The sequence below is a fragment of the Sciurus carolinensis genome, chromosome 5 (genome assembly GCF_902686445.1).
Source record: "Sciurus carolinensis chromosome 5, mSciCar1.2, whole genome shotgun sequence".
NCBI lineage: Eukaryota > Metazoa > Chordata > Mammalia > Rodentia > Sciuridae > Sciurus > Sciurus carolinensis.
In genome coordinates, this window is record NC_062217.1 from 85,468,274 (window position 1) to 85,489,295 (window position 21,022).

The 21,022-nt window shown below is 42.7% G+C and overlaps 1 protein-coding gene across 3 annotated transcripts in view; it reads left to right on the plus strand.

Moving 5' to 3' along the window:
- Lats2 (large tumor suppressor kinase 2) overlaps nucleotides 1-19,579 on the plus strand; it is a 76,248-nt gene extending 56,669 nt beyond the window's left edge. For 2 of the 3 annotated variants that reach the window (XM_047553445.1, XM_047553446.1), the window contains 6 exons: nucleotides 5,806-5,938; nucleotides 7,714-9,134; nucleotides 10,082-10,664; nucleotides 11,948-12,130; nucleotides 13,991-14,097; nucleotides 17,188-19,579. In XM_047553445.1, the coding sequence (XP_047409401.1) occupies nucleotides 5,806-5,938; nucleotides 7,714-9,134; nucleotides 10,082-10,664; nucleotides 11,948-12,130; nucleotides 13,991-14,097; nucleotides 17,188-17,682 (2,922 nt within the window). In that variant the 3' untranslated portion in view covers nucleotides 17,683-19,579. The other variant, XM_047553447.1, reaches the window with a different exon arrangement.
- The last annotated feature ends 1,443 nt before the right edge of the window (nucleotides 19,580-21,022 follow it).

The window sequence follows — 21,022 nt, forward strand, 5'->3', positions numbered from 1 at the left end:
AAGAGGTTTTAGGGTTTACACTGCCATCAAAAATATATAACTGTAAAGCATTTCACCAGCCCATTTATTTTGTAATTACCAATTTTATTTTGGTCCTAACATAGTTGTAAGATGCTATTTTATTTTATTGGTGTTTCTTTGATCTTATATTGGCAACGGAGACAATTTTTCATGTTGGTTTAGTTTTAGGCCATATTTCTTATTCATTCTCTGCCTTTAAGTTATTTTTAAAAATACTTTTTCCTCAGAAGTGTTAAGCATTTATCTTCCTCTGTGCACTGGCTGAAGAATACATTAAGATGAAAGAGCCGTAGCTTCCGCAGCAGGCACCAAGAGGCCATTGTTAGGGGCTGAAACTTCTGTTTGTTGCACTGTTGTCCATTTTCCTTTCATGTACATTCACTGAAAATTCAAAGATTACTTCCATTTTTCCTTCACTTTGTTTTTTCAGACATAGCTTACACACACACACACACACACACACACACACACAACACACACACAGCTTGTGAAGGCCCATGTTGAACTCTCTCAGTTCTCTTCAGGAAGTACATAGAATGCAAAGAAGGGTGGGCGCCCTGTGATTCACACACTCTGCCTGAGGCTGTGTTTCTGATTAAGGCCTGACAACTGGCAGCAGGATGCTTGGAAACACTGTGTTCCACTTCTCTTCCAAAAGGGCTCCTGGAAGCACTTTGCTCAGGGAATGAAGCCCAACCGCCAGCTCTGGAAGGGCAGCTTGAGGCCTGAGCAGGAGACCTTTGCCAACCAAACTTCATTTGCTTCACCCTGACCCAGCTGAGGAGCAACACCCTTTAGAAACACCGGACTCTTTCTTCCTTTTCCTCCTCAGTTCTCATCAAGAAATTGCATCCCACAACAGCAGGGCTACCATGACCTGGGGGCGCAGCTCCTTTAGCCCACACCTCCTGGACACTCTTTCTCCCCATCAACTGAAATCACAAGCTACTTGAAAGAGAAAGACAGGCAGACATAGATAAATGAGAGGCCTTGGGAGACCCAGCAAGTCCAGAGTGCTCAATTCCAGTTTTTCAGCCAAACCTCATAGTTGGAATGTTAAAACATTGGGATACGACTTTGCTAATGTTTGAAAAATGCTTCTTCACCAGGAAGGGGGTGAGGGAGGATCTCCATAGGAAATTCCTTCCTTCATACATAATAATTTGTCACTGAATTTAAATTACTCTCAGTCACGTAGTGATACTGGTAAAAATGTTTTTCTGCATAGAAACTGTGATCCCAGCTCTTGCCTTCTTTGAACTGAGAGAGATGTTGAGGAGATCTGGGTCCATCCTTGCAGGACTTGTGTGTAGCAGGGAAGCACACAGTGGAGAAAGGGTGACATTGGCAGGAGAGCAGAGGTGACCCATGTGTCCTTTGTGACTGAATCCTTCCCACTGGTTATCAGCGACCTGTCATGTGGGTGGCAAGGCTGGCAGGGCAGGGCTTCTGAGGGAACATCCCACCATGTGGGCTGGGCCGGGAGGACATTGAATGGGGACACAGCTGCTGCAGAGCCTTGGACCATCTCATGGAAAGCTCTGTGGAGTTGGGTAGAGTCCCCTAAATGAAGCAACGAGCCCACAGTCCTGTCGGGCTATGTATCCCAATGCCTGGGTCATTCATTGGGCTGGGAATGTAGCTCAGGGGTAGGGCACTCACCTCACACATGTATGAGGCCCTGGGTTCAATCTCCAGGAACCACCGTCTCCCCAAAAGACATAATTCATATAACCTAAGGTGGAGTTTATGAGAACTGTTGGTGGCACCAGGAAACCAATAAAGTTTGAAACTTCAGTTTATCTTACCCTCCTTAACTTCTCCAGTTTCTGTTTTAGACCAAATATGTTACTGAGTATATATAATTCTTACAGGACAAAGATCAAGGAGTAGTTTTCTTTAAGAAATAGTTCTACTTAAAAAAAACAATACATGCAAATAAAAGTAATTTAAATATTCAAGACATTAAATGCAGGGACCAGTAATAAGACATGGTGTGTGATTCTTTCTGCTTCTCCATAGGCTAGGCTTTCCTGATTTTCAGTTTCTCTGTTTTCTGCAGGTAAATCTTCAGTTTCTTGATTAGCTGCTACTTCAGCCTATTTTCCTTTTGCTCCCCTTTTCCATTCAATTTGTGCTTTTTTGTCCAAAGATATATCTTTTCCTGCTATCTTTTGGGGCTTCATTTCCACTTTTGTAGGAGCAGGTTTAGCTGACAGCCTCACCTGTCTCTTCTTGGGCTTTGAGAGAAAGGAGGCAAAAGAGTTCACAGACCACCCACCTCCCAGAGAGAAGTAGAACTCACCTCCTCCTTCCCATCCCTTTTGGCCCAGGTGTCCCTCCTCTTGGGCATCCTGGCAATGCAGGAACTTACCCTGCTGTGGTGACCCTAGCTCTTATTTTTTATCTAAATTGCTGAGGCTGGCCTCGAACTTACCACCTTCCTGCCATAGCTTGCCAGATTTCTAGGATTAGAGTGTCTCTGGGCCAACTCTTCATTTTTTAACACCAAAGATCCTTCTGTGAACTGTAACAGCTAACCCTGAAATGATGTTTAAATGTGCCTTTATCCCCTTTAATCCCTACAGCAACTCAGTTAACCTTTTTTCACAGATGAGAGAATAGAAGCTCAAAGTAAGTAAAGCATTTGCTGAACTCAAAGTAAATAAAGAGTTTGTTAGGCAGCAGAGGGGCGGCACAAAATCAGGTATCTGATCTCTGTATCTGGGCTCAGCATTACCCTGCCGTTTTTTGGAATGGCCTAGTTCAGTTCTAGATAAGGACTCTAAACAATGATCTCTACACATTGTTGAGAAAGGAAGGTCAGAGGCCAGGCTCCTCAGTTAGACTTCAGGCTCACCTCTCTGCCACTCCTTCTTCTCAGGAGACCCCTGCTACTCCCCACTGTGTCTCTGCACATACTCTCTGTCACCCTAAGACTTGTGTTCCTGATAGATTCAAAATAGATTCTGGATTTCCATCAGCTCTTAAAACATAGATGTTATAGAAGGGAGAGCATAGCTCATAGTAGGTGACTCCACTAGCATATTCAAGACCTGGGATTCAATTCCTGGCACCACAAAATACAAAACACCATAGTTGTATGGATATGTGTAGTAGCATCTTCCGAGTACTAATGTATAGAAACTATATATGTTTGCTCCATGAGGGGTGATGCACAAATAACAAGAGCAGGCCTCGACTGACTTAGATTATTCGAAGGTTTTATTTATAAACAAGCTGACTCATGAATGTGGTTGTTTTACGACTTGAAACATCCGTGTGAGCACAAGTCTTCACTTGTGGTCTCCTCCTGTTGATTTATCTTGGTTAAGTTCCTAGATTTGAAGCACAGATCTTGAAGTAGTGGAAGAGTTTTGAATTCGTACACAGGTGACATGGCCTTTCATGAAGTTGTCACCTCCTTGACTGTTATCAGGTGCTTAAGTAATGTGCATGGGCTGGCAATTCCCTCTGAAGGAGACAGGACAGTGGTCATGTTTCACAGGAAGCAACTGAATGGTTAGTGCTGATTGATAGACTTGTGGTTAGTATTGACTCTGGCACATTTTTCAATGGGCACCAAATGCTCCAGGGCTATTCTGCTAAGATGTGGTCTTAAGCGTGCCTTCTTCTAAGCCCTTGAGAGCCTTGCAGACATGATCTCATCGCATAGCACGGCTGTGAGTAGGGAAGGTGAAGTGTCATCACCAGTCTATAGACGAGGAGGGAGTGCTTCAGGCCTACACTCTGGTGCCTTCTCCCCATGGTTCTTCCAGGTAATATACAATGTGCCCTTCCTGTCAACCCAAGTGCCACCGTGCAGAACAACTCTCTTATTATTACCATTTCCCAGTCTGCCTCTTAAGCTGTCACTTCTGTTCTTTCCCTCTTATGCCACCTGTGTGTTGGTGGCACCTCCTCAGGCCTCCCATGTCGTTCTTCCCTGGTGCCCTCTCTTGCCCTACCATCGTGCAGGATCCCACACCCTCATTACTGACTTCATAGCCAAGTCCAGTCGATGTTTTTTGTCCTGCCACTCAGCTAGTATATTACCAGGAATAGAACACTTGGTTTCATGTTAGATGACCATTGGACATTAAGCACTTAATTTGTTCTTGGTGCTTTGTGAGGTGAGTGGATATAGCCATGAGTAATGTGGCATTTAAGGACCTGCCAGTTTCTCCTGGTGATGAGGGGGATAAAAGTCAGAGGTACCACAAGGCCTAGCCAGGGGCAGTGGGGACAGTGCTTTCTCTCCAGAATGGTTCAGTACTCCCATGGCCACTGGCTGCCACCAAGTGGCCCTGAACAGCCTCCACTAAGATCATTGTCCTTTGTCCTCTTTATTCCTTCCTTCTTTTCAGTCTCCTCCTGTCCACCTCCCCCTTGCCCTTCACAGTGCTCAGCATTTCCATCTATAGAAGCCCCTTTCGCTGCCTCTGCCTGCTTCATCTCAGTCCAGGAGTGACCCTCCGTGGGGTCCTTTCCCTCTCCTCACTCTCGCTATCACCCTGCAACCATGTCCCTGTTTGAAAGCTTCCCTCACTTTGCAAACAGGGCAAAACCCAGGGTAGTCAGTTCCCTGTCTCCTCTTGTCTCCAAGTGCTCCTGCCATTCAGCCCACTCGTCCCCACTCCTCTGCTCTAACCAGTCCCTCTGCTTAGAATACCTATTCTCTACCTGAATTTTCCATGTGCCCAAAGACAGTATATCTTTGAAAAGCCAGCTGTCCTGCCCCATCTCTCTTAGGTGGAAGGGAGCCTTCTCCTCTGACCTTCTTCCACCCCACCTGTACCTCTCCTGCAGTGGCTACCAGTTTCTGTCTTCTGTTTATCCCAGAAGCAACTTTAAGAGACCTGTCCTGTGCCTAGAGGACTCCAGGCTCCTACTTCTTTTTTCTTTCTAGTCAGATCCCTAAGGGTAAATCTTTACTGCAACAGCCAACAATGGTCATTGTAAACAGTAGGCATTCAATAAGTATTTCATTCTCATGGAAATAGTAAGGAAGAACAGTGAAGTAGAGGAAGGGGATGAGAGGGGAGAATGGGAAAGAGGAAGCATGAGATTGACCAAATTATGCTATGTGCATGTCTGAATATATTGCAGTGAATCCCACTTTTATGTATAACTATAATGCACCAATTAAAAAATAATAAATAAGTAGAAGGAAGACTAGTAGAGGAAGGAATTCAGTAGGAGGGAGGAAGGGAAGGAAAGGAAAAGTACTCGGAATTGAAATGGAGCAAATTATATATATTTATGAATGTCAAAATGAATCCCATTATTATATAATATGCTAATAAAAACATATTTAAAAATAAACATTTCATAAATGATTTTTCAGTAGTCATACCTTCCCTTTTGGGGCTCATCAGCTGGTCACAGAGTTAGCCTGGCGGTGCGCTGGGATTAAAGCCAGGTTCTCTGACTCCTGCTATTCTTCTTCCCATGGAACTTTTCTGGTTTTAGGATCATTTTGAATTTACCAGTCTAATCACCGAAGTTCTCTAAGAAGAACTTAGGTTTCTTTCAGATCCACCATCAAGATTCTCATATGTTCTTGACACAAGCTACACAGTCTGTGGTGTAGTATGTGCTTGGCTTTTGGCATCTGCAGGATGTGCACATTCTGAGTCCCCTATAGCACCTTGCAGGCTCCAGTAGTCACAGAGAGGCAAAGTATCATAGCACAGTCGGGCACAGAGTGGGGAGAGAAGTCACCCGTGGCTTTGTTTTACAATGATGGTGACAGACTCTTACATCTCCACGCTTCCCTCCCAGGAAATGGCAGGCAGAGCGCTCAAGCAGACCGGCAGCAGGAGCATTGAAGCCGCCCTGGAGTACATCAGTAAAATGGGTTACCTGGACCCCAGGAATGAGCAGATCGTGCGAGTCATTAAGCAGACCTCCCCAGGTGAGCCCAGACCAGCAGCATGGGGGGGTGAAGATTTGTGATTTGAGAACACAGAACAATTTGCAGGAAGAAGTCCAGCCTGGCCTTGGTCAATAGATAATCTCTTAGCACATTGTCTTACATATCTAACAGGTAAGCTGAGCCTGCTCTGCCCTGACAGTCAGGCCCTGGAGGGACCGTGCCACAGGTGGTAGATCATAGGACTTTCCTGGGTGCTCACCCCACCCCTATCTGAAATAACCTGTGGTGCTTCCAACCTGGAGAGTTTGTATGCTTGTTTCGTTTTATGAAAGATTAAAAAAGAGAGTAAAAATGTTGTTTTTACTTGCTATTGGGACTAGAGGGGTCTTTGAAAAGGGAGACTTATCAATCCTAAAACATACCTTTTCTCACCTCGTAGCCTTTGAGAGCAAGTGCTCAGTGGAGGCACCTCTCCAGGCCCGAGCTGTGAGCAGTGTGCTGGGCTTCCCTCTAGTGTCACCTGGGAATAGCTGAAGGCACCTGCTCTGCTTCAGTGACTGTCAAGGGATGTTCCTCTCTGAGAATGGAATAGATGAACTCTGTTTTTGGTACTTGAAGTCCCTGCAATGTAATAAAGGATTCATGATAATTTTCAAAAGGAATTTTTCCCATCTGTGGAAGACCTGGTATGAAGCTCATTTCGTGTAATGAATGAGAAAAATCTCACAGGCATTGTAAGATCTGTCTCTTGTTGTTAAGAAGAACATACATTTCTGTTTTCCTCTTGAGAGAAAACCATTCTCCAGCTGGCCATCCATGATTCTTGAGACCGCAGCCTTAGAGCATGTTACCAAAGGGAAACACAAGGCCCTCCCTACATGATTTCCTTCCTAATTGCCTTTGGTGTGGTGTGCTCACTGATGCATCTTTTTGGCCCTGGCAGCACAGAGCCATCATTGGGCTGTGACTTCTGCTCAGTGCCAAAGGTAACTGAGGCCTTTACTCTGCCAGGTATTTGAAGGTAGGTGGGAGGACACAGCCTTTGGACTACAGCACCCTCTGCCAAATCAAGCAGAGCAGAACAGTCATTGTAAGGAACTGAAAGGAGCCTTTGTCCCTCCTTCCAGGCGTGTTTTAAATGAGTAGATATTTTCAAAGTGGAAAAGTCAGGAATAAGGAAGCAGCAGCAGAAATCCATCTGGGTATTTGTAGAGGGATTCTGTGTGGTTTTTACTGTTGTTGTATATATGTTGTTTTGTTTGGTTTTAATAAAGATGAAAATCCTTAATTTGAAAAATAGATGAGGGTCTGGGGATGTGGCTCAGTGGTAGAGTGCTTGCCTATCACGTGTGAGGCGCTGTGTTCGATCCTCAGCATCACATCAAAATGTAAACAAAATTTTAAAAATTTAAAAATAGATGAAAATAAAGTGGACATTTGGACAATGGCTCTGATTCTACTGTTAGAGAAAAACAGACTGGGAATCACGTGACGGTAAACTTGTCCCAAACAACCTGGGTATGTCATGGAGAAAACAGAGCTGACTATTCAGATGGTTCCCTAGCATGACAAGATGGTGTCCTGGGTGCTATGTCCCCAGGAGGACTGGGAAACTACAGTCCTTATGGCCAGTGACCCTACTCTGTGCCCTTTGGCCTGAAGTCTCCCCCCCTCATTCTGGTATTAAGGGGAGCCCTCAGTTGAAGGCCCTGTTCCAGCCTCAGGGATACTGCCAGTGCGGGGATCAATCAGAAAGTGCCAGAAGCACCTGATCACACTCTTCTGATGCTACCTTCCCATTCTTTCCACTGCAGGAAAGGGCCTTGTGCCCACCCCGGTGACAAGGAGACCCAGCTTCGAAGGCACAGGGGAAGCGTTCCCATCCTACCACCAGTTGGGTGGTGCAGCCTATGAGGGCCCGGGCTTTAGCACAGATGGCCCCACACCACTGGAGGAAGTACCACGACAGTACATGGACTTCCTCTTCCCGGGAGTTGGTCCCCACAGTGTGCCTGGCCACCAGCATCCACCCAAGGCCTATGGTGCCAGCATGGAGGCAGCAGGAGCACATTTCCCAGCCACCTGCCCCGCCGGTCCATCCCTGCCACTTCCAGGTGCGCACTATGGCCGCGCGCACCTCCTAGTGCCCGGGGAGCCCCTGGGCTACGGTGTACAGCGCAGCCCCTCCTTCCAGAGCAAGACACCACCCGAGTCAGGGGGCTATGCTGGCCTGACTGCCAAGGGCCAGGGGGCCCCACCAGGCGCCAGCATCACCTTCCCAGCGCCCACTGCCGGACTGTATGGCCCTCATGCACACCACAAGCAGGGTCCTGGGGCCCACCAACTGCACGTGATGGGTGCCCGGGGCCAGGTGTTTGCTGGTGACAGCCCACAGCAAAGTCTGCTGGTCCCCTCCAGAAACAGCCTCAATGTGGATCTATATGAGCTGGGCGGTGCTCCAGTGCAGCAGTGGCCAGCAGCCACGCTGGCTCGCCGTGACTCATTGCAAAAGCCCGGCCTGGAGGCGCCACGCCAGCATGTGGCCTTCCGGCCTGACGGCCCAGGACCCAGCAGGACCAACTCCTTCAACAGTCAGCAGCCGCGGGCCGGTGCACCAGGCCAGGCTGAGCCTTCCCTGCCTACCCCCAACACTGTCACAGCCGTGACAGCCGCACACATCCTGCACCCAGTGAAGAGTGTGCGGGTACTGAGACCTGAACCACAGACCGCCGTGGGCCCCTCCCACCCTGCCTGGGTGCCCGCACCTGCCACTGAAAGCCTGGACTCCAAGGATGAGCATGCCCTGGGCCTGGGTGCCACTGGTGTCTACCCACTGGACGTGGAGTACAGTGGCCCAGACCGCAGATGCCCACCACCACCCTACCCCAAACACCTGCTGCTGCACAGCAAGTCTGAGCAGTACGACCTGGACAGCCTGTGCGCCGGTGTGGAGCAGAGCCTCCGTGGGGGCCCAACTACAGAGCCCACCGACAGGAGCGACAAGAGCCACAAGAGTGCCAAGGGAGACAAAGGTGGCAAGGATAAAAAGCAGATCCAGACCTCTCCAGTGCCAGTTCGCAAAAATAGCAGAGATGAAGAGAAGAGGGAATCGCGCATCAAGAGCTACTCCCCATATGCCTTTAAATTCTTCATGGAGCAGCACGTGGAAAATGTCATAAAAACCTACCAGCAAAAGGTCAACCGGAGACTGCAGCTTGAACAAGAAATGGCCAAAGTAATTTCTCATTTTATTCTTACCGTTTGCTTGGCTCTTCCCTCCACTGGTAATAGGAATCACAAGAGAGACGTACTATTCCTAATTTATATACCTTTATCACAGACCATAATCTGGTTATGGGACCAGGAGCTTGGAGTACAAACAAATGTGAATACCTCCCTTTCTCATTTCCTCTTCTTTCTGATTTCAGGAGACTTTGATAGCGGTCCATAATGTTGCTAAAAGGCAAATTAACAAATTGATTTTTGTGGTGTGTCTTTACACAAATTGCTTCATAGCTTACTTGTTAATATAACATTTTGGAAGAGCAGAAATAAAGTTTGAAGTTTTATAAATTAAAATTGGGGTTCATAAAGAAATATATATCTAGTAATAATCCAGTTATACATTCTTTAAGTTTTAAACTGGTAAAGAATATTTTAAACGTACTTTAATTGACACTTAAGTACTAGGAAAGGTGATTTTTAATGAAGTTTTTCAAATTAAAGTATAACACTAAATTTAAATCACACAAATTTAAATCACTCCAAATTCTAAAAATCAAATGTGTGTTCTTCCTGTTGTCTGTATGTATTTACTTGTTTTATTTTCTCATTTCTTTTGATCTAGTGAAGTATTAGATTGTTCTTGGAGTTCCAGGAATGTTATGGTTCCTTTTCCCACCAACTTTCATTACTAGAGGTTCCCCTTAGTTTTTGGAACCTAAAGTCACCTAGAGAAAGAACTCTATTCTCTCTAACCTTTGGATTTCCTATGTAGGTTCGTATCTACATATGAAAATAAGGAACAAAACTGATGATTATTTTGCTTGTAGTAGATTAGACCCATTCTTCTGTATTTTCCTTCTTGTAGCATCCACTCAGTTCCGGGGCCTCCCCCGCCCCTGTCACTTGCTACCATAGGATCCTTCTAAAGTAACTCCTTCTGATTTTCCTTGTGTGCAGGCTGGACTCTGTGAGGCTGAGCAGGAACAGATGAGGAAGATCCTCTACCAGAAGGAGTCGAATTACAACAGGCTGAAGAGGGCCAAGATGGACAAATCCATGTTTGTGAAAATCAAGACCCTGGGGATCGGTGCCTTTGGAGAAGTATGCCTTGCTTGTAAGGTGGACACTCATGCCTTGTATGCCATGAAGACCCTGAGGAAGAAAGATGTCCTGAACCGGAATCAGGTGGCCCACGTCAAGGCTGAGAGGGACATCCTGGCTGAGGCGGACAATGAGTGGGTGGTCAAACTCTACTACTCCTTCCAAGACAAAGACAGCCTTTACTTTGTGATGGACTACATCCCTGGGGGGGACATGATGAGCCTGCTGATCCGGATGGAGGTTTTCCCTGAGCACCTGGCCCGGTTCTACATTGCAGAGTTGACTCTGGCCATTGAGAGTGTCCACAAGATGGGCTTCATCCACCGAGACATCAAGCCTGACAACATTTTGATAGATCTGGATGGTCACATCAAACTGACAGATTTTGGCCTCTGCACTGGATTCAGGTGGACTCACAATTCCAAATACTACCAGAAAGGTATTATCTTAGGCATGCCATATCCAGTTTCCACTCTTGATGTATTTTAATCATACAGAATAATCATTCCCCATCCCAGTGGCTCCTAATCATTTTGAAATTATCCATCACTTCATTATTGTATAAGGTGTGATAGCCTTCCTTCCCTAAAGGAAGAGTATGATATGTGTGAGATTTTTTTATTAACCCATTAAATCCCACATTTTCAATTGTAAATACTTCAAAAAAATTGACACAGGTGCATTAAAATAAGTTGGAAATCATATTCTGGAGCTTATATTGTTATACTAATATTATATCCTAATTATGATTCTATATAAGTCTATATAGTGATTTTATACATTATATACTATATTTAAGTTTTTATAGGTGTTCCACATCTGGGCTGATGGGACAAAATTCATTGTTAGTGGATTTAAGTCTTACCACATTTTAGACATGTCACGGGACCCTTGTGAAGAATTATCACTCTTCCCTATTTAAGCAAGTAAAAAGTACTTTACTTTTACTTTTAAAAAGTAAAAATCTCAGAGGCTGGATTCAGTGATATAGGTCTGTAGTCCCAGCTACTCACAAGGCTAAGGCAGGAAGATTACTTGAACCCAAGAGTTGGGGGCCTGCCTAGGTAATGTAGCAACACCCCATCTCAAATAAATAGAAGCCTCATAGCTTCCCAAGGAGTCCTTTTTCATAGCTAACCTGGATCTGTCTAATATATGATTTAATTCCACTTCCGGTGGTTCTGCTATTTGGAAAGGTCAAAAACAGCTGTTCACTATCTTACTAATGGCTGGGATACTTGAAATAGCTGTGTTAGTCCCAAAGCTCAGACTTTTAAAAAACTCAAAATGAACCTAAATCATTCACTTTTTCTGGAATTTAAGTCACTTTTTTTCATACTTTTTAAATTCTTTTTAATTGTTCCATGCTTATCAGAGACTTGCTAACGCCTTTTGATATTAGCCTGATGATGATGCCCCAAAGTTCTTCCACGTTGTATTATTCTTATGTCTCACTGCCAGCTCAGCACAGTGTAGTTGGCTGTTAATGCTCCAGCCATCGTTTCTGCCTTGGCACTGATGTTTACCTCACAACTTGTGTCTCAGAGCCCTGGAACAGCAGCTGCCCCTGTGGAGCAGTTGGGGAGGATCCTTCGTCCTAACATGTCAGCAACTGATTAGAATTACTTTTCTGCTAAGCTGTGGATTTCATTTCATTGTTTAGTAGTAAAAACTCATTTTGTTTTGTTCTCTTCTCTCACTACCCATGATTCCTCGGTGAAGGGAACCACATCAGACAGGATAGCATGGAGCCCAGTGACCTCTGGGATGATGTGTCTAACTGTCGATGTGGGGACAGACTGAAGACCCTGGAGCAGAGAGCACGGAAGCAGCACCAGAGGTGCCTGGCACATTCCCTAGTTGGAACCCCAAATTACATCGCACCAGAGGTGCTCTTGCGCAAAGGTATGCCACTGGGCTGCTTACTCCCACAGCCAGCTTCTGGCTTAAGGCCATCCTTACCTTCAGCTGTATGGAGCCAGGTGACCTCTAAGAAGTCTCTCCAGCTCTAGCTTTCCAAGACTAAACTATCCCTAATAAACAAGCCTCCTGCTTCTCACCTCTGTTCTGGAAGTACCCTTGCTTCACACACCATTAGGCCAAAGTCTACTTGTCCTTTTCTCTGGCTGAGATGTGTGGGGTGTGAGCTTTCTACCTAGGGACCAAGGGAATGACTTTAGAGTTGGTTTCCACAGAGTCAAATGATGGAAACAACTCTGGGGCCACAGGACACTACTCAGTCTGCCTAAACCATCATTTATGGGCTTTCTCTTAAATCTCTTTTGCCCAAGTTCCCAGCCAAGTTATACCACATCCAACTCATAAATATTGTTTTCCACCAAATCTCGGTAAGATTTACAGACGATAGTGGGCATAAAATCACCAGTACCCAATAAAATTTGTCTCTTAGATGGATGTTTCATTCTTTCAAATACAACATTTGGTTCAGAGCAAGAGGATCCTTCAGCAATCCTGCATGACCTGTAGTGACAATAGGCTATTGATCTGATTCCATATAATAAAATCTAGACTTAGGCTGCCTTTCCTTCACACACATTGTTTGAAGTGTTTGCAGCCAGCAAGACCGGTTCAAGTCAAGGTTTCTGTTAGCTGTGGTAATCCAAGGCAGATCACTGAACCACTCAGCACCATGCATATGGCAGTTAACTCCTCATGAGCTTGTGAATACTAACCCTGGTGCCTGGGAAAGGCCTCACATCCCCTGCCATGTGAACCGTTCCAGAGGAGCCAGTGGTCAGGGTTATTCTGTAGCTTCCAGTGCCACCTGGGACAGGAAGAGACTAGATGGAGGGAGAACACAGGGGTCCAGCAGGTCTCCCCGTAAACTGACCTCTCACATGTTTCCCACTTAAGAAGGGTTAGGTGACAAGAAGACTAGCCTGGCTTGATTGGAACCTGGGGCTCTGAAAGAAAAGTGGGAGGAAATCAAAGATAAATAAACCTGCTTCACGGAATTCTTGAGGCTGTCCCTGATCACTCCAGATGGGGACTCTGAGACTCCATCAGGGTCTCATACAAGGAATATGTCTTGGGTTATAGTGAATATTGTCACGTTGTCCCCTTTGCCAAAATAGCCTGCTCTCGTCCTCCTCACCTTTATATTCTTCAGCTGATTCCAAAACTGACTTAGAAGCCTCCCCGGGAAGCCCTTCCTGTCTCCTTACCTGTCCATTTCCCAGTCACAGCACTTTGTTTTATGAGTGTTTGTTTATGTGATCTTTAAGAACTTAAAATTCCTTTTTTTTTTTTTTAAACTGGGAATTGAACTCAGGAGTGCTTTGCCACTGAGCTACATCTCCAGCCCTTTTTAAGATAGGGTCTCACAAAGTTGCTGAGGCTGGCCTTGAACTTTCAATCCTCCTGCCTCAGCCTGATGAGTAGCTGGGATTATAGGCGTGTGCCACTGTGCTGGCAAGAACTTAAAATTCTCATTAACATCTAGTATTGTTTCTAACAATATCAATAATCTTCTTAAATTAAAAAGTCTTTTCTTTCTATAAAAGCGCTGTGGCTCCTCTCTCCCCCGTGATGACTGTAGCATCCTGATCCTAGCGCCTTCCAGCCCACCCTTCTCAGTCTTCCTGTGTAAGGATAGGCATTTATGTAGGTCTCTCTTCTAGCAAAATGCTACATTAGCCTGCTTTCCCACTTCACAGTAAATCTTTATGTTCAGGATCTCATAGAACTTGCCTTTGAGAAGAATCTGCCAGTGCTGGGATTGAGTGAGTGACCTTTGTGTTTCAGGGTACACTCAGCTCTGTGACTGGTGGAGTGTTGGTGTGATTCTCTTCGAGATGTTGGTGGGACAGCCACCATTTTTGGCTCCTACTCCCACAGAAACCCAGCTAAAGGTAAGCAGAAAGGAACTTACACTTGCTTTTCGCAGAGCACTGTACTTTTCTGAATCATCCATGAACCCTTGGTTGGTGTTTGACCTCTTACTATTTGGAGTAGGAGAGAAATGGCAGTTCTGTATGCTAAGGTTATTTTAAAGTAATACTGTCTTTTAAAATTATTATCCTTCTTCTTTCTTTGTCTCCCCCCCCCGCCCCCAGTGCTGGGGATTGAGCCCAAGACCTTGCACATGCTAGGCAAGAATTCTACCACTGAGCTACCTCCTCAGTTTTGTTTCTATTTGAGGGTCTCCCTATATTGCTAAGGGTGGTCTCAAATTCAAACTTGCAATTCTCTTTCCTTAGCCTTCTGGAGTAGCTGGGATTACAGGTATACACTATCACACTCAGCTATTATCCATTTTAATTTTTTTTTTTCATTTTGATAAATAGAATCACAAAATTAGACCTCAAGCCCCATATGTTTGCATATCTGAAATTTTTAATCCATTGTCAGTATGGCATCTTGTTATTCCCAGGCCAGAACTACACAGTGAGAAACAGTAAGGGCACATAGGAAATCACCTCTTACCACCATCTGTGCCTTCTTTGCAAAGAACAAACAGAACTTTATGACCTAAAGCTAAAGAAATCACTGTGCTTATTTGGATATTATCACTGCTGTTTGCAAATTATCAGTTAGTTGGTTAGGCTAGTTATGTGTTCCTAATACTCATCTTAAGTCATTAAATCTGCCAACTGGTCATTTAATACCAAATAATTCATTTTAGAAATGACAACCATTTGCTTTCTGAAATAAACTATTACTTAGGGATTGAATTGAGCATTTGAAATCTACCCTCTGATGCACAATTTAGGAAGTTTTCATTTGCCCTGGAGTCCATGGTAGAGCCTAAGTTTAGTTTAGGAAAACCTTAAATTAAGACTTAGTTTTACTCTAAGAATAATACAATTGCAGTTTGGCCTTTTCTGCATCTTTGTTGAATGCTGAATCACTCACTAATTTGCTTGTATAATAAACCAGATTCTTTTTATATTGTGGTAAAATATATGTAACATAAAATTTACCATTTTAACCATTTTGAAGTATGCAATTTAGTGCCATTAAGTACATTCACAATGTTGTGTGACCAACTCCACTCTCTATTTCCAAATATTTAACCATGAAACAATAACTGCCTCTTCCCCATTCTGCCCCTTCAACCTCTCCTAACCTCTATCCTTTCTGTCTCTGAAGTCACCAAATTTATGTACTTCATATATGTGGAATTATACATTATTTGTCTTTTTGTGACTACCTTATTTCACAGCATAACATTCTTAAGGTTTATCCATGTTGTAGCATATGTCAGGATCTCCTTCCTCTTTAAAGCTGAATTATAATTCTTTATGTGTGTGTACTGTACTTCACTTATTCCTTCATCAATTGATGGACATCTGGGTTGTTTCCCCCTCTTGGCTTCTGTGAATAGACATGGGTGTACACATATCTGTTTCAGTTCCTGCTTTCAATTTGGATATGTACCCACAAGTGGAATTTCTGGATCATATTCATCCCATGTTTAACTTTTAGGAAACTGCCAAATTGTGAAGAATGCCAAATTTGAGTACTTCATATATGTGGAATCATATATTATTTGTCTTTTTGTGACTGCCTTGTTTCACTTAGCACCATAGCATCCTCAAGATTCATTCCTATTATAGCACATGTCAGAATTTCCTTCCTCTTTAAAGCAGTATTTTACTTTCTCATCAGTAGGGGATATTGGTTTCAGTTTATCCACATCCTTGCCAGTGTTTACCACCACCCCTCCACACACAGCTTTTTCCTAAATAGTAGACATCTTAGTGGCTGTAAGGTGGTATTTCATTGTGGTTTTCATTTTATTTCTCTGATGATTGGTGATATTTAGCATATTTTCATGTAGTCATTGACCATTTGTGTGTTTTCAGACATACAGCTTTTTTAAGACCTTTCCACCTTTTTAAAATTAGATTATTTGTTGTTGTGTTGTAGTTTTTTATATATTCTAGATATTAACTCCTTTTCAAATATATGCTTTGCAAATATATTCTTCTGTTCTATAGATTAGTTTCTCACTGTCAACAATATTCTTTGGTGCATAGAAGTTTTTAGTTTCTATGAAATCTAGTTTAGTTTTTCTCTTGTTGCCCATGCTTTGTTATCATATCTAAGAATCACTACCAAATCCAGTATCATGAAGATTTTACCCTGTTTTCTTCTGAGTTTCATGGTTTTAGCTTTACTAAACAAACAAAACCACCACCAAAAAATTCCTTAGGTTTAGCCCTCTCAGACAAATGCCCACCTACTTCTTATGCCTCACCCACGTCCTGTTACCCAGCTGGTAGCCAGTTATATTGACCTTGTCTCACCCAGAGTCTAAGTAAAAAAATAATACAGAAATCCCTTATGGTTTCTGTTCACAGTAGACACATCTCCTTGACAAATGTATTTAATGAACTTCCTAATGGCTATGTACTGTGGTTGAGCATTATGAACATGAGGCTAAGGCCAGGGATCTTTTTTTTTTTTTTTTTTTTCCCTCTCCTACAAAACACTAAATCAACCGTTTCTTAGGGCTGGGGACATAGCTCAGTGTACTTGCCTAAAATGCTCAAGGCCCTGAGTTCTGTCTCCAGCACCAGAAAAATCAATCGACAAACTAACCACTTGTCAATTATAATGAGCTTTGCATTTCTGTGATGGCACAGCAAAAATCCATTTGTAGCTATAGAAGCAGCTCAGACATCAATCTCTTCCTCTTTATGGAAAGCCCAAGATTCTGTGGCTATACAATATTTCTGATAGAAGAAAATAAGTATCTTTCTGTCTGTATTCACTTCAGCATCCCAAGTCTTAGCCTGTGAGCCACCTCCTAAAACCCCACTGCCTTAGAGCTGCCCTGATCAACACTGCATCTTCTGTGGTCTGTTTTAATTGCCCTCACATTATGAAACTGGAATGGTTTAAAAGCCGTATCATCAAGTACTGTCCAAGAACTGCCCTAGCTGGGCCTTGAGTCAAGAGGAGAAACTAAAACTTTGGTACTGTTGTCTCTGTAGGTGATAAACTGGGAGAACACACTCCACATTCCAGCCCAGGTCAAGCTGAGCCCGGAGGCAAGGGACCTCATCACCAAACTGTGCTGCTCTGCTGACTGCCGCCTGGGGCGGGAGGGGGCGGACGACCTGAAGGCCCACCCGTTCTTCAGCGCCATCGACTTCTCCAGCGACATCCGGAAGCAGCCCGCCCCCTACGTTCCCACCATCAGCCACCCCATGGACACCTCAAATTTTGACCCCGTAGATGAAGAAAGCCCGTGGAACGAGAATAGTGAAAGCAGCGCCAAGACCTGGGATACGCTCACCTCTCCCAATAACAAGCACCCTGAGCATGCGTTTTACGAATTCACCTTCCGGAGGTTCTTTGATGACAATGGCTACCCCTTTAGATGCCCAAAGCCTTCAGGAGCAGAAGCTTCGAAGTCTGAGAACTCAGAATTAGAAACTTCAGATCTGGTGGACCAGAGCGAAGGCTGCCAGCCGGTGTACGTGTAGGCTGTGACCCGGTGACACAGCTCGCGACTTCAAAGCCTGGGAGCCGCTGTGGGTTCTTGAATAGGCAGATGGGAAGTGCAGGGCAAGTCTGTTTGCAATTAGTCTGTTGATTACATCACTTGAAATTCTGGTCTTCACCAAGAAAACCCAAAACCAACAAACCAAAAAAAAAAAGGACTGATATCTAGCAGATCTTCATTTCCAGATTCTGTTTGATGGGTGTCAGGAAGGGTCAGCAGGTCTTGGAATTGACTTTGAAGGCCTTCACTGCATTGAAATAAAATTTTTAAAAGTTTAGTCCAGTTTAGAAAGAGCACTTATTTTGTTGATATCCAATTTTTCTTACTAAATTATAGGGATTAACTTTGACAAATCATGCTGCTGTTATTTTCTACATTTGTATTTTATCCATAGCACTTATTCACATTTAGGAAAAGACATGAAAAGTGAAGAACGTGATGAGAAATCTCTGTGCAATAATGTTTGAAAAAGAAAGATAAAACTCTGCTCAGATGTCACGGAGACCATTTTATCCACACAATGGTTTTTGTTTTGTATTTTTTTTCCACATTTCAAAATTGTGATATAATGTTAAAAGCTGCTTTTTTTTTTTTTTTTTTTTTTTTGCTTTTTGCATATTATAGCATAATAGAAAGTGTGAGCAAAGTGATATGGGTGTGATTTCAGGTGTATGGCGTGTGGAAAGTACTGCATGAGCAGGGTTTTTCTATTATAAAATTACCGTATCTTGCCATTCACAGCAGGTCCTGTGAATATGTTTTTACTGAGTGTTTTTAAATGAGGTATTCTAGACAATGTGCTGATAATGTATCGTGTGGGTGAATTCTTCGCTGTGATTGTATCCCTTATTGTTTTGTTAAAGAAACGCAGATGTGTAACTGAGAAGTGATTTTTGTGTGTGTGTCTTGGGTATGATTGGATTCTTTGGGGAGTAAACATAAATATTTGTCATGTACTAAACTTATGTACATCAAAAGGGATTAATTCAGCTATACCAAAATATTAAGTTAATCATAGATCTGTGTCTATTTCTTGCTCTTTTCATTCTTGGTATAGCTGGCATGTGGAATCCAGTAACTACCCTACTTAATTTTTTCACCAGCAGCCCACACTGAAAGGTTAAATGAACTTTATTCCTCCTGTTGTCTTAAGACAGCTGAGATGAAATTAAACAATTTTATGGTTCTTTCCCATTTTTTAAGTGTGCTTTGAAGTGTCAAAACTTGGTTTAAACAATATATTTAGACAAATGTATTATCAAATCATTTAAACATTTTTCTAAATGTATTCTTTTGTATAAAAAAAAAAAGCAAAGATTCTTCAAAGTAACATTGGAATAAAAAAACAATTAAGCCATACATATTTTCTTAGACGTATAGGTGTATATATAACTATATAGATAAACACACAAAATATTCCTTATTTCAAATTAGTATGGTTCCTATTTAAAGTGATTTATATTTGAGTAAAAAGTTCAATTCTCTTTTGCTTTTTAAAAGAACTGATGCATCATATTTTTCATTATATTATTCCACATATTTTTGAAGTTCTTAGTGTAATGTATCCATTATTTAGTATATATCTAGGCAACAACACTTACAAATTTATCAATATCTAAAAAAACAATTCCTGTGTACTGGTTTACATTTGTATGAATGGCATATTCTGAAGTCTGCTGTGCTTGTATCATGACTTACAGTATTTTCTCTATTTTATAGTAATGCCATGTTGTTATTTACAGCGCTCTGACATACTTTCATGTGGTAGGTTCTTTCTCAGGAACTCAATTTAACTATTATTTATTGATATATCATTTGCCTTTGAAAAGCTTCTACTGGCACAATTTATTATTAAAATTTTGAGTCCAAATCCCCTAGTTGGTGTCATGTTTTATTGAAATTTGTAAGAGCTTGTCTTTATCAGCATTTTTAAACCCCCCCCCCCGCCCCCCGCAACACACACACACACACACACACACTTTCCTAGGGGTAAAATTTACCTCTTTTTAGGGTTTTGAGTGACTTAAGTAGGATATCAGATATATATTGTGGGTGATAAAATAAATCATGGATAGGAGCTAATACCTCTTCATCATGATACAGTTAAACTAAGAGGATGAGTGTAGTATCTACCCTTTCATTTAAAATGGTCAGTGGTATTAAGAAATTTGGAGGGACTGGGGTTGTGGCTCAGTGGTAGAGCACTTGCCTAGCATGTGTGAGGCACTGGGTTTGATTCTCAGCACCACATATAAATAAATGAATAAGGACTGGGGATATAGCTCAGTTTGTAGAGTGCTTGCCTGTCAAGCACAAGGCCCTGGGTTCAATCCCCAGCACCACGCAAAAAAAAAAAAAAGGATAAAATAAAGATCTACCAACATCTAAAAAAGTATGTTAAAAATGTAATTTGTAAAAGATCGATTTGCTTTCAAATGGGTACAGTCATATGGTTTAAAAATCAAGATATATATTCACACCTGTAATTCTAGTGACTTGGGAGGCTGAGTAAGGAGGATTGCAAGCTTGAAGCCCGCCACAGTAACTTAACAAAGCCCTAAACAACTTAGTGAGACCCTGCCTCAAAATAAAAAGGACTGGGATGTAGCTCAGTGGTAAAGCAACCCTGCATTCAATCCCCAGTATCAAAAAAATATATCAAAACATCTAAAAGAATATCCAAGAAATTTTGCAATCATTCCTCTCCCCACAGAAAACAAATGATAGTAGTTATTGTGCATCCTGAGAGAAATGAAATCTTATGTAGTGCACAGTATAAGAAAATGTGTATATGTTCTTTATTGCTTCTTACAGAAATAGGGGAATGTTATACTTTTTTTTTTTTTTTTTGCAGCTTTTTTTCACTTGACAATGTGCAATGTGTCTTGGCAACTATTACAGCATGGAAACTTTTTTGCAGTGTTAGGGATCAAAATCAGGGCAAGTGCTCCACAAAACTACATCCCCAGCCCTCTTCATTTTTTATTATTACTGCATAGTATTCCGCTGAGATGGTGTTATAATCAAACTAGTCTCATGTTGATAAGCATTCAGTCATTTCTGATCTTATTGCCGTGTTAGAGTAAATAACCTCTTTATATATGAGAAAGTAAGTATATAGGACAGATTCTTAAAAGTGGAATCACTAGTTCAAAACTTAAGTTTATTTGCAATTTTTATTGCCAAACTGTCCCACACTACTATTGGGAGAAAGTACTCTACAACTCTCCTGCACACCTCATTGTATATGCCAAGAATGCAGGACCTGACCCTTCTTCTGGGCCATTTCTCATGGTTTGATTTACAGTAAGCAGCTTGAA